The sequence below is a fragment of the Panulirus ornatus genome, chromosome 48 (genome assembly GCF_036320965.1).
Source record: "Panulirus ornatus isolate Po-2019 chromosome 48, ASM3632096v1, whole genome shotgun sequence".
NCBI classification, from domain to species: domain Eukaryota; kingdom Metazoa; phylum Arthropoda; class Malacostraca; order Decapoda; family Palinuridae; genus Panulirus; species Panulirus ornatus.
The window spans coordinates 8,188,843-8,203,643 of record NC_092271.1 but is presented as its reverse complement, the minus strand read 5'-3'; the positions used below and the strand labels follow the sequence as shown (position 1 = coordinate 8,203,643).

The following is a 14,801-nucleotide window of genomic DNA, read 5'->3' as shown; positions in this document are numbered from 1 at the left end:
AAACTGCAGAAGCTGGTGACTGAGTTTGGTAAAGTGTGTGAAAGAAGAAAGTTAAGAGTAAATGTGAATAAGAGCAAGGTTATTAGGTAAAGTAGGGTTGAGGGTCAAGTCATTTGGGAGGTGAGTTTGAATGGAGAAAAACTGGAGGAAGTGAAGTGTTTTAGATATCTGGGAGTGGATCTGGCAGCGGATGGAACCATGGAAGCGGAAGTGGATCATAGGGTGGGGGAGGGGGCGAAAATTCTGGGAGCCTTGAAGAATGTGTGGAAGTCGAGAACATTATCTCGGAAAGCAAAAATGGGTATGTTTGAAGGAATAGTGGTTCCAACAATGTTGTATGGTTGCGAGGCGTGGGCTATGGATAGAGTTGTGCGCAGGAGGATAGATGTGCTGGAAATGAGATGTTTGAGGACAATGTGTGGTGTGAGGTGGTTTGATCGAGTAAGTAACGTAAGGGTAAGAGAGATGTGTGGAAATAAAAAGAGCGTGGTTGAGAGAGCAGAAGAGGGTGTTTTGAAATGGTTCGGGCACATGGAGAGAATGAGTGAGGAAAGATTGACCAAGAAAATATATGTGTCGGAGGTGGAGGGAACGAGGAGAAGAGGGAGACCAAATTGGAGGTGGAAAGTTGGAGTGAAAAAGATTTTGTGTGATCGGGGCCTGAACATGCAGGAGGGTGAAAGGAGGGCAAGGAATAGAGTGAATTGGAGCGATGTGGTATACCGGGGTTGACGTGCTGTCAGTGGATTGAATCAAGGCATGTGAAGTGTCCGGGGTAAACCATGGAAAGCTGTGTAGGTATGTGTATTTGCGTGTGTGGACGTATGTATATACATGTGTATGGGGGTGGGTTGGGCCATTTCTTTCGTCTGTTTCCTTGCGCTACCTCGCAAACGCGGGAGACAGCGACAAAGCAAAAAAAAAAAAAAAAAGAAAAAAAAAAAATTATATATATATATATATATATATATATATATATATATATATATATATATATATATATATATATATATATATATATATATATATATATATATATATATATATATATATATATATATATATATATATATATATATATATATATATATATATATATATATGTATAAGTTTGTTGAGTATTCCTGGTAAATCATATGGGAGGGTATTGATTGAGAGGGTGAAGGCATGTACAGAGCATCAGATTGGGGAAGAGCAGTGTGGTTTCAGAAGTGGTAGAGGATGTGTGGATCAGGTGTTTGCTTTGAAGAATGTATGTGGGAAATACTTAGAAAAGCAAATGGATTTGTATGTACTATTTATGGATCTGAAGAAGGCATATGATAGAGTTGATAGAGATGCTCTGTGGAAGGTATTAAGAATATATGGTGTGGGAGGCAAGTTGTTAGAAGCAGTGAAAAGTTTTTATCGAGGATGTAAGGCATGTGTACGTGTAGGAAGAGAGGAAAGTGATTGGTTCTCAGTGAATGTAGGTTTGCGGCAGGGGTGTGTGATGTCTCCATGGTTGATTAAGTTGTTTATGGATGGGGTTGTTAGGGAGGTGCATGCAAGAGTTTTGGAAAGAGGGGCAAGTATGAAGTCTGGTGGGGATGAGAGAGCTTGGGAAGTGAGTCAGTTGTTGTTCGCTGATGATACAGCGTTGGTGGCTGATTCAGGTGAGAAACTGCAGAAGCTGGTGACTGAGTTTGGTAAAGTGTGTGAAAGAAGAAAGTTAAGAGTAAATGTGAATAAGAGCAAGGTTATTAGGTACACTAGGGTTGAGGGTCAAGTTAATTGGGAGGTGAGCTTGAATGGAGAAAAACTGGAGGAAGCGAAGTGTTTTAGATATCTGGGAGTGGATCTGGCAGCGGATGGAACCATGGAAGCGGAAGTGGATCATAGGGTGGGGGAGGGGGCGAAAATTCTGGGGGCCTTGAAGAATGTGTGGAAGTCGAGAACATTATCTCGGAAAGCAAAAATGGCTATGTTTGAAGGAATAGTGGTTCCAACAATGTTGTATGGTTGCGAGGCGTGGGCTATGGATAGAGTTGTGCGCAGGAGGATGGATGTGCTGGAAATGAGATGTTTGAGGACAATGTGTGGTGTGAGGTGGTTTGATCGAGTGAGTAACGTAAGGGTAAGAGAGATGTGTGGAAATAAAAAGAGCGTGGTTGAGAGAGCAGAAGAGGGTGTTTTGAAATGGTTTGGGCACATGGAGAGAATGAGTGAGGAAAGATTGACCAAGAGGATATATGTGTCGGAGGTGGAGGGAACGAGGAGAAGAGGGAGACCAAATTGGAGGTGGAAAGATGGAGTGAAAAAGATTTTGTGTGATCGGGGCCTGAACATGCAGGAGGGTGAAAGGAGGGCAAGGAATAGAGTGAATTGGAGCGATGTGGTATACCGGGGTTGTCGTGCTGTCAGTGGATTGAATCAAGGCATGTGAAGCGTCTGGGGTAAACCATGGAAAGCTGTGTAGGTATGTATATTTGCGTGTGCGGACGTATGTATATACATGTGTATGGGGGGGGGGGGGGTTGGGCCATTTCTTTCGTCTGTTTCCTTGCGCTACCTCGCAAACGCGGGAGACAGCGACAAAGTATAATAAAAAATAAATAATATATATATATATATATATATATATATATATATATTTATTGCAGTAGGTCTCAGTGGTGCGCGTGATCAAATATCATTTGATAACCATCAGGTACATGAAACACGGTAAATTCACCAGTGCACTTTCACGTAATGATTACATCGTTAAGGGAGATACAAGAATGAGATAGAATACGTCGAAGTCAGTTGATATATAAGGAAGAAACGTAGCTAAGACACCACTGGTAAACAAGCGATACTGGATGATAGTGTTCGGGTCTGTCATTAAGCCTGTAATAAGATTCACATTATGTAGACAAGAAAGGTAACTGTTTACAAATATTGCCAAGTAGTCAAGTTTGTATAGACTTTCACTAATATCAATGTTCGAATTCTTTGTCTATGTAATAACAAAAAATTCAATCATATTTCTCGTGGTAAAGGAGTTACAGTTCATTAAATTAGCGTTAATCCAGTCAATAATTCTTAAAATGATTATACAAGGCATTTGATTCTTGTCTTGTTCCTATACTATGTTTATATTGCTTATGTCTGACATAAAGATCCTAACCAGTCTGCCCAACATAAAACATATTACAGTTTTTGTAAGAGATTCTGTAAACACGGCTTGCAGATTTTTCTGGTGATTTTTTGATTAAGATACATTTACATAAAAGGATTTAAGCAACATAGAAGTAAAGTAAAATCGTTATTGAAAGGGAGAACTAAAAGATTCTTGGTATCAAGCGGAGGTTTGGGTTCACACTCTATAAAATGATTTCTTTGCTAACTTAAGAGATATATTAATGAAAGATCTAGGATACTTTAACCTGGGTCCATTAGAATATATCTTCTCAAACTCATCATCAATAACTTCAAGACTGCATATACATAATATCCCTACGGAATAGCGACTGAAAGATTATAGTTGAGGTGAGTGATAACGAATATAATAACAAACATTGGTGGGTTTTTTGTATATGATAAAGATGCTTCTGACCCTATGGATCATGCAATCTAAAAATGGTAACATACAGTTATTTTCAACTTCCACAGTAAATTTGATGGAAGATATTCATTTGTTAAGTAAAGGGCGAAATGTCTGTAAATTTTCGTTTGTTGGCCAAACACAAAGAACATCATATAAACCAAATTGTCTAGATGATGGAGGTGAACGAGGTACATTTGGGGAAAGGTGGCAGGTGGAGTGAGAGAATCAGTGATGTTATGGTACAGAGAGAGGAGGCTGTGGTTCCTTGCATTAATGAAGTGTGCCAAAGTGGGATGAGAGGATAAAATTGCAGATAAACTTCTCAAAAATTGTGTGACTGTGATGCTGAATGATCAGACATACTGTCTGATGCTTGTACTGCCCAAGGTGAGGTGTACGAGAACTGGTAAAACACATGCATACTGCAAAGACAGAAACGTTTGCACTAAAGAGGTACAGTATAAGTTTGATGAACGTACTGGGTGGGGAGTGTGGGACAGGGATAGATGGCATAAACAAAGCATCTGACTCGGGTGGAGCAATTCAATTTCTGAGGAGCGAAAGGATAAATGGACTAATTGTCTGGTTTGGGGGATTTGTGTGGAAAATACTCAGAAAAAAAGAGTGGGATATGGATGTGGCATTTATGGAAGTGAAGAAAGCATATTTTATGGTTGGCAGAAAAGCTTTGTGGAAGGTTCTATGAACACATGGCATGAGAGAAGAACTATCAAATGCAATGGAGAGTTTCTACTGGAGAGTAAGATGTATGTACAAGTATCAAAGTAGAAGGGTGAGCGATTTCTGTTGATGATGGGCATACATCAAGGTTGTGTGATGTTTCCATATCTATTTAACGTGTTCATGGATGGGTCAGTAAGGAAGGCAAATGCGCGGGTCTTTGACCAAGAGGGTCTACAGTATGCTAAGGGTGGGGGGGTGGGGGTTATGCTAAAGGTAGAGGTGGGGCTTAGGGGCTAAAGTGAATTACTGGGTGGGAGAAGGGGCCAAGGTCCTGGGCACACTAAGAAGTGTGTGGAAGGAGAGGTCAGTGTCTATATGGGCAAAGATAGCCATATATGAAGGTACGATAGTCCTGAAAACGTTGTATGGATGAGTCTTGGAACCTGAATATGCTGGAAGTGAAATGCCAAACGATGACATGTGGTGTGAAATGAATTGATTGCATAGGGAAAGACAGTGTCAGAGACAGACATAGGAGGAAGCATACTATGACAGGGAGTGCTAATATGATCAGGCATTTGGAAAGGAAAAATAACGAAAAACTAACAGAGAGGATTTATCAGATGTGGAGGGAGTAAGGGAAGGGGAAAATGGAGAGAGGGAGTGAAAAAGACATTGAAGCACTGTGAGCTTAAAATTCAGAATGGTAAGAACTCTGTCTTGGGTAGAATGATTGATCTGATGCATTACGGTATAGGGGAGATGATGTGATGCCAACTGACAAAACCAGGATAGATGGAGCAGTGAAGGTAAATACAGAATGGTCTGAGGGACTTAGCTAAAGATGGTGAGCTCAGGGTTTTGGTGCATCATAAATAATAGCTAGAGACTGGATATGTACAAACGAGACCATTGCTCCTTTAATCATGGTACTACTTTGCTAAAGGATGAAAGAAAACGTGGTATTAATAAAGGAACGTAAATGAAGAGTTCATCGTTCTCTACATGGTCTCTCAGATAAAAGTCTTACACAACCTGTGCAAAAGAAAAGACAAATGTGTGTCTTAGTTTATACCTTCTATTATGATGGTAAATTAATTTTAATATAACTCACCATAAACTAGAAAGCTGCTTGAATATGTCTATGGGTTGCTTTGATTGCTTGAACCCAGCCTGTAACATGGCATCCTGGGATAAATGAGCCAACACACGTAGTTCCATCTGCTGGAAGTCAGCAGAAACTAGGACATACCCATCTCTACTGCAGAAAAACTCTCGAGCCAGCACAACTGTTTCTGTAAATATGAATGAAAAAAACAACAAATCAAATTTGCTTATAACACGAAATCTACCACTTATCCATATGAAATAGAATGATCACATACTCTTTTCGATATCTTTATCGCAAATTATCGTTCTTCCAAAGACAGTCACTCACCCTGGTCAGGAATATCATCTCTACAATGCAAGGTTTACTGAATCAGACGACAGCTTTACAATGTACATCATAATAAATCAGAGGATATCCAATCTTTTAAGAGAATGTAATGAGAAATTACAAGTTAACAAGAGTAATATAAAGTGTATATAAAGTACAAATGTTGAGTTGAACTGTTAAGGAAGTGGTTGACCTTTAAAGGATGGAGTGATGACTTGGACAAAAGTTGGGGAAATTTACAAAGGAAAAATGATCAACACAGTAAAATCAAATAGGTTCTGTGGGCACAAAATTAGAGATAAACCAGAGATGAAATTATGCACAAACAGATATATGTATGCAAGGGATGCAAGCATAAATGAAAATGTAACGATTTATAACACGGTGTTCTGAGAAGAAAGTTTTGGACAAGTGCTTTCAATGTTTGGCAAATGGTCTAATGATTATATATGGAAAGACAAATGCAAAACAGATGAAAGGCTGACTTCAGTCCATCTTAACTATACTGAGAAAAACTAACTTCAGCACAGCTCAGATAATGCTTTCCCATAAGACTTTTGTTCATACTTGTATGACACTTTAGTACATCGTAACCCATTTCTCATAAGTCCAGTAAATAAAGTGAGACCTACCTGTATCACCCACCATAACTGTGACTGGTTGTTTGGGTATAGACTGGAGGTTTGGGTTGCAGCACTGAATACGACCTGTACATGCTGAAGTCTGTTCCCTATTTCAAAAAAAAAAAAAACTGTCAGAGTTCATATTCCTTTTCTTTTTCATTTTTTGGAAAGAATCAAATGACTTCAATATTTAGCTTTTTCTCTAAAGCAGTTCTTCTATTTATGGATGATTTCTTTTCACTTTGATGTGGGATGCCTACTTTCCTGGCCTACCTGTACATTTAGTAAGGCTATGTTGTACAAAGGTCAAAAAATCATAACTCAGTTTAATACACAAATATTATACAATATAACAAAAGGGAAAATGTAGGATTAGAAGTAGGTAAAACCATTCCCCTACTGGGCATAGCGCCCTATGAGAGAGAGAGAGAGAGAGAGAGAGAGAGAGAGAGAGAGAGAGAGAGAGAGAGAGAGAGAGAGAGAGAGAGGAAAATATAACGATACTCAGAGAAATATTCATCCGATACAAAAATATTCTATTCCTTTCATGCTTCCTGTTTCCTACATTAACATGGTAGCGCCGGGAATGATACCCAAAGTTAAATCGTTATCATCTGTTCTATGTTTCCAGTGCTTGGTGGCTATATTTGCCCAAAACCGCTCTCTAACTGTCATGTATAATGCATTAGAACCAAAGCTCCCCTCCCACAACTAGGCCCCAAAGATCTATCCGTGGTTTCTTCTAATTGTTTCATATGCTCTGGATCATCCCACTTAACAGCATGTCATCTCCTGAATACCACACTGCTCCAATTTGCCCTATTCCATTCTATATGTTCAGGCTTGAAACACTCAAAGCATCTTTCATTTAATCCTTCCACCTCTCCATGATCTTCCCCTTTGCCATATTCCCTCCACATGCAACATATATTCCCTTCTTGTTATTCTCTTTTCACTCACCATTTCCATATTTCCAAACCATTTCAGTACACTCTCTTCAACTTTCATACACAATCTCCGTTCATTACCACACCTCCCTCTTAACCTCTTGTTTCTATCTTTTTTTTTTCCTGGCGCTACCTCGCTAGATGGGTGGGTGGGTAGGAGGGAATACTATTTCATGTGCGGCGGTGTAGCGGAGAGAATGCATGAAAGAAACAAGTATAAACAAATACATGTGTATATATGCATGTCTGTGTATGTATAAGTATGTATACGCTGAAATGTATATGTACGTATATGTCCGAGTGTAGCGGTTTATGTATATAAATGTGTGTGTGGGTAGGGTTGGGTAATCCCTAATCAATTTCCTTGCGCTACCTCGCTAACGCGGGAGACGGCAATTAAGTATAACACATGAATATATAAATATATATATATATATATATATATATATATATATATATATATATATATATATATATATATTTTTTTTTTTTTTTTCTTTTTTTTGCTTTGTCGCTGTCTCACGCGTTTGCGAGGTAGCGCAAGGAAACAGACGAAAGAAATGGCCCAACCCACCCCCATACACATGTATATACATACACGTCCACACACGCAAATATACATACCTACACAGCTTTCCATGGTTTACACCAGACGCTTCACATGCCCTGATTCAATCCACTGACGGCACGTCAACCCCGGTATACCACATCTATCCAATTCACTCTATTCCTTGCCCGCCTTTCACCCTCCTGCATGTTCAGGCCCCGATCACTCAAAATCTTTTTCACTCCATCTTTCCACCTCCAATTTGGTCTCCCACTTCTCCTCGTTCCCTCCACCTCCGACACATATATCCTCTTGGTCAATCTTTCCTCACTCATTCTCTCCATGTGCGCAAACCATTTCAAAACACCCTCTTCTGCTCTCTCAACCACGCTCTTTTTATTTCCACACATCTCTCTTACCCTTACATTACTTACTCGATCAAACCACCTCACACCACATATTGTCCTCACACATCTCATTTCCAGCACATCCACCGTCCTGCGCACAACTCTATCCATAGCCCACGCCTCGCAACCATACAACATTGTTGGAACCACTATTCCTTCAAACATACCCATGTCTGCTTTCCGAGATAATGTTCTCGATTTCCACACATTCTTCAAGGCTCCCAGGATTTTCGCCCCCTCCTCCACCCTATGATTCACTTCCGCTTCCATGGTTCCATCCGCTGCCAGATCCACTCCCAGATATCTAAAACACTTTACTTCCTCCAGTTTTACTCCATTCAAACTTAACTCCCAATTTACTTAACCCTCAACCCTACTGTACCTAATAACCTTGCTCTTATTCATATTTACTCTTAACTTTCTTCTTTCACACACTTTACCAAACTCAGTCACCAGCTTCTGCAGTTTCTCACATGAATCAGCCACCAGCGCTGTATCATCAGCGAACAACAACTGACTCACTTCCCAAGCTCTCTCATCCACAACAGACTTCATTCTTGCCCCTCTTTCCAAAACTCTTGCATTCACCTTCCTAACAACCCCATCCATAAACAAATTAAACAACCATGGAGATATCACACACCCCTGCCGCAAACCTACATTCACTGAGAACCAATCACTTTCCTCTCTTCCTACACGTAAACATGCCTTACATCCTCGATAAAAACTTTTCACTGCTTCTACCAACTTGCCACCCACACCATATATTCTTAATACCTTCCACAGAGCATCTCTATCAACTCTATCATATGCCTTCTCCAGATGCATCAATGCTACATGCAAATCCTTTTGCTTTTCTAAGTATTTCTCACATACATTCTTCAAAACAAACACCTGATTCATACATCCTCCACCACTTTTGAAACCACACTGCTCTTCCTCAATGTGATGCTCTGTACATGCCTTCACCCTCTCAATCAATACCCTCCCATAAAATTTACCAGGAATACTCAACAAACTTATACATCTGTAATTTGAGCACTCACTCTTATCCCCTTTGCCTTTGTACAATGGCACTATGCACGCATTCCGCCAATCCTCAGGCACCTCACCATGAGTCTTACATACATTAAATAACCATACCAACCAATCAACTATACAGTCACCCCCTTTTTTAATAAATTCCACTGCAATACCATCCAAACCTGCTGCCTTGCCGGCTTTCATCTTCCGCAAAGCTTTTATTACCTCTTCTCTGTTTACCAAATCGTTTTCCCCAACCCTCTCACTTTTCACACCACCTCGACCAAGACACCCTATATCTGCCACTCTATCACCAAACACATTCAACGAACCTTCAAAATACTCACTCCATCTCCTTCTTACATCACCACTACTTGTTATCACCTGCCCATTAGCGCCCTTCACTGAAGTACCCATTTGCTCACTTGTCTTACGCACTTTATTTACCTCCTTCCAGAACATCTTTTTATTCCAATATATATATATATATATATATATATATATATATATATATATATATATATATATATATATATATATACTGGAAAGGATAAAAATTTTGCGCGTAATAAATATATTCCTATGAGTCCACCAAGAAAATGAAACACGCTAAGTTCTCAAGTGCACTTTCGTGCAATATTCACGTCATCAGGGGAGACACGAGAGAGAAATACAACAGTCGGTTGATATACATCGAAGAGACGATGTATATTTCTCTTTTGTGTCTCCCCTGATGATGTGATATATATATATATATATATATATATATATATATATATATATATATATATATATATATATATATATATATATATATATATATATATATATATATATATATATATATAGGTTTGGATAGTATTGCAGTGGAATTTATCAAAAAAGGGGGTGACTGTATTATTGACTGGTTGGTAAGGTTATTTAATGTATGTATGACTCATGGTGAGGTGCCTGAGGATTGGCGGAATGCGTGCATAGTGCCATTGTACAAAGGCAAAGGAGATAAGAGTGAGTGCTCAAATTACAGAGGTAAAAGTTTGTTGAGTATTCCTTGTAAATTATATAGGAGGGTATTGATTGAGAGGTTGAAGGCATGTACAGAGCATCAGATTGGGGAAGAGCAGTGTGGTTTCAGAAGTGGTAGAGGATGTGTGGATCATTGTACAAAGGCAAAGGGGATAAGAGTGAGTGCTCAAATTACAGAGGTATAAGTTTCTTGAGTATTCCTGGTAAATTATATGGGAGGGTATTGATTGAGAGGTTGAAGGCATGTACAGAGCATCAGACTGGGGAAGAGCAGTGTGGTTTCAGAAGTGGTAGAGGATGTGTGGATCAGGTGTTTGCTTTGAAGAATGTATGTGAGAAATACTTAGAAAAGCAAATGGATTTGTATGTAGCATTTATGGATCTGGAGAAGGCATATGATAGAGTTGATAGAGATGCTCTGTGGAAGGTATTAAGAATATATGGTGTGTGAGGCAAGTTGTTAGAAGCAGTGAAAAGTTTTTATCGAGGATGTAAGGCATGTGTACGTGTAGGAAGAGAGGAAAGTGATTGGTTCTCAGTGAATGTAGGTTTGCGGCAGGGGTGTGTGATGTCTCCATGGTTGTTTAATTTGTTTATGGATGGGGTTGTTGGGGAGGTGAATGCAAGAGTTTTGGAAAGAGGGGCAAGTATGAAGTCTGTTGGGGATGAGAGAGCTTGGGAAGTGAGTCAATTGTTGTTCGCTGATGATACAGCGCTGGTGGCTGATTCATGTGAGAAACTGCAGAAGCTGGTGACTGAGTTTGGTAAAGTGTGTGAAAGAAGAAAGTTAAGAGTAAATGTGAATAAGAGCAAGGTTATTAGGTACAGTATGGTTGAGGGTCAAGTCAATTGGGAGGTGAGTTTGAATGGAGAAAAACTGGAGGAAGTGAAGTGTTTTAGATATCTGGGAGTGGATCTGGCAGCGGATGGAACCCTGGAAGCAGAAGTGGATCATAGGGTGGGGGAGGGGGCGAAAATTCTGGGAGCCTTGAAGAATGTGTGGAAGTCGAGAACATTATCTCGGAAAGCAAAAATGGGTATGTTTGAAGGAATAGTGGTTCCAACAATGTTGTATGGTTGCGAGGCGTGGGCTATCGATAGAGTTGTGCGCAGGAGGATGGATGTGCTGGAAATGAGATGTTTGAGGACAATGTGTGGTGTGAGTTGGTTTGATCGAGTAAGTAACGTAAGGGTAAGAGAGATGTGTGGAAATAAAAAGAGCGTGGTTGAGAGAGCAGAAGAGGGTGTTTTGAAATGGTTTGGGCACATAGAGAGAATGAGTGAGGAAAGATTGACCAAGAGGATATATGTGTCGGAGGTGGAGGGAACGAGGAGAAGAGGGAGACCAAATTGGAGGTGGAAAGATGGAGTGAAAAAGATGTTGTGTGATTGGGGCCTGAACATGCAGGAGGGTGAAAGGAGGGCAAGGAATAGAGTGAATTGGAGCGATGTGGTATACCGGGGTTGACGTGCTGTCAGTGGATTGAATCGGGGCATGTGAAGCGTCTGGGGTAAACCATGAAAAGCTGTGTAGGTATGTATATTTGCGTGTGTGGACGTATGTATATATATGTGTATGGGGGTGGGTTGGGGCATTTCTTTCGTCTGTTTCCTTGCGCTACCTCGCAAACGCGGGAGACAGCGACAAAGCAAAAAAAAAAAAAAAAAAAAAAATATATATATATATATATATATATATATATATATATATATATATATATATATATATATATATATATATATATATATATATATATATATTTTATTTTTATTTATTTATTATACTTTGTCGCTGTCTCCCGCGTTTGCGAGGTAGCGCAAGGAAACAGACGAAAGAAATGGCCCAACCCCCCCCCCCCCATACACATGTATCTACACACACGTCCACACACGCAAATATACATACCTATACATCTCAATGTACACATATATATACACACACAGACACATACATATATACCCATGCACACAATTCACACTGTCTGCCTTTTTCCATACTCATCGCCACCTCGCCACACATGGAAAACCATCCCCCTCCCCCCTCATGTGTGCGAGGTAGCGCTAGAAAAAGACAAGAAAGGCCTCATTCGTTCACACTCAGTCTCTAGCAGTCATGCAATAATGCCCGAAACCACAGATCCCTTTCCACATCCAGGCCCCACACTACTTTCCATGGTTTACTCCAGACGCTTTACATGCCCAAATTCAATCCACTGACAGCACGTCAACCCCGGTATACCACATCAATCCAATTCACTCTATTCCTTGCCCTCCTTTCACCCTCCTGCATGTTGAGGCCCCGATCACTCAAAATCTTTTTCACTCCATCTTTCTACCTCAAATTTGGTCTCCCACTTCTCCTCGTTCCCTCCACCTCCGACACATATATCCTCTTGGTCAATCTTTCCTCACTCATTCTCTCCATGTGACCAAACCATTTCAAAACACCCTCTTCTGTTCTCTCAACCACGCTCTTTTTATTTCCACACATCTCTCTTACCCTTACATTACTTACTCGATCAAACCATCTCACACCACACATTGTCCTCAAACATCTCATTTCCAGCACATCCACCCTACTGCGCACAGCTCTATCCATAGCTCACGCCTCGCAACCATACAGCATTGTTGGAACCACTATTCTTTCAACCATACCTATTTTTGCTTTCCGAGATAATGTTCTCGACTTCCACACATTCTTCAAGTCTCCCAGGATTTTCGCCCCCTCCCCCACCATATGATCCACTTCCGCTTCCATTGTTCCATCCGCTGCCAGATCCACTCCTAGATATCTAAAACACTTTACTTCCTCTAGTTTTTCTCCATTCAAACTTACCTCCCAATTTACTTGACCCTCAACCCTACTGTACCTAATAACCTTGTTCTTATTCACATTTACTCTTAACTTTCTTCTTTCACACACTTTACCAAACTCAGTCACCAGCTTCTGCAGTTTCTCACATGAATCAGCCACCAGCGCTGTATCATCAGCGAACAACAACTGACTCACTTCCCAAGCTCTCTCATCCACAACAGACTTCATACTTGCCCTCTTTCCAAAACTCTTGCATTCACCTCCCTAACAACCCCATCCATAAACAAATTAAACAACCATGGAGACATCACACACCCCTGCCGCAAACATACATTCAATGAGAACCAATCACTTTCCTCTCTTCCTACACGTACACATGCCTTACATCCTCGATAAAAACTTTTCACTGCTTCTAACAACTTTACTCCCACACCATACATTCTTAATACCTTCCACAGAGCATCTTTATCAACTCTATCATATGCCTTCTCCAGATCCATAAATGCTACATACAAATCCATTTGCTTTTCTAAGTATTTCTCACATACATTCTTCAAAGCAAACACCTGATCCACACATCCTCTACCGCTTCTGAAACCACACTGCTCTTCCTCAATCTGATGCTCTGTACATGCCTTCACCCTCTCAATCAATACCCTCCCATATAATTTACCAGGAATACTCAACAAACTTATACCTCTGTAATTTGAGCACTCACTCTTATCCCCTTTGCCTTTGTACAATGGCAATATGCACGCATTCCGCCAATCCTCAGGCACCTCACCATGAGTCATAAATACATTAAATAACCTTACCAACCAGTCAACAATACAGTCACCGCCTTTTTTAATAGATTCCACTGCAATACCATCCAAACCTGCTGCCTTGCTGGCTTTCATCTTCCGCAAAGCTTACTACCTCTTCTCTGTTTACCAAATCATTTTCCCCAACCCTCTCACTTTGCACACCACCTCGACCAAGACACCCTATATCTGCCACTCTATCATTAAACACATTCAACAAACCTTCAAAATACTCACTCCATCTCCGCACATCACCACTACTTGTTATCACCTCCCCATTAGCGCCCTTCACTGAAGTTACCATTTGCTTCCTTGTCTTACGCACTTTATTTACCTCCTTCCAGAACATCTTTTTATTCCAATATATATATATATATATATATACATATATATATATATATATATATATATATATATATATATATATATATATATATATATATATATATATATATATACATATATACTGGAAAGGATAAAAATTTTGCGCGTAATAAATATATTCCTATGAGTCCACCAAGAAAATGAAACACGTTAAGTTCTCAAGTGCACTTTCGTGCAATATTCACGTCATCAGGGGAGACACGAGAGAGAAATATAACAGTCGGATGATATACATCGAAGAGACGATGTATATTTCTCTTTTGCGTCTCCCCTGATGATGTGATATATATATATATATATATATATATATATATATATATATATATATATATATATATATATATATATATATATATATATATATATATATATATATATATATATATAGGTTTGGATAGTATTCCAGTGGAATTTATCAAAAAAGGGGGTGACTGTATTATTGACTGGTTGGTAAGGTTATTTAATGTATGTATGACTCATGGTGAGGTGCCTGAGGATTGGCGGAATGCGTGCATAGTGCCATTGTACAAAGGCAA

At 39.7% G+C, this 14,801-nt stretch overlaps 1 protein-coding gene across 1 annotated transcript in view; it reads right to left on the bottom strand.

Annotated features, from left to right (window-relative positions):
* The window catches only part of LOC139764065 (DNA polymerase nu-like), a 665,939-nt gene that overhangs the window by 104,282 nt on the left and 546,856 nt on the right, over positions 1-14,801 (bottom strand). The window contains exons 10-11 of the mRNA XM_071690521.1: positions 6,323-6,420; positions 5,367-5,547 (exon numbers count right to left, since the gene is read on the bottom strand). Coding sequence (XP_071546622.1) covers positions 5,367-5,547; positions 6,323-6,420 — 279 coding nt within the window. The remainder of the gene's footprint in view (positions 1-5,366; positions 5,548-6,322; positions 6,421-14,801) is intronic.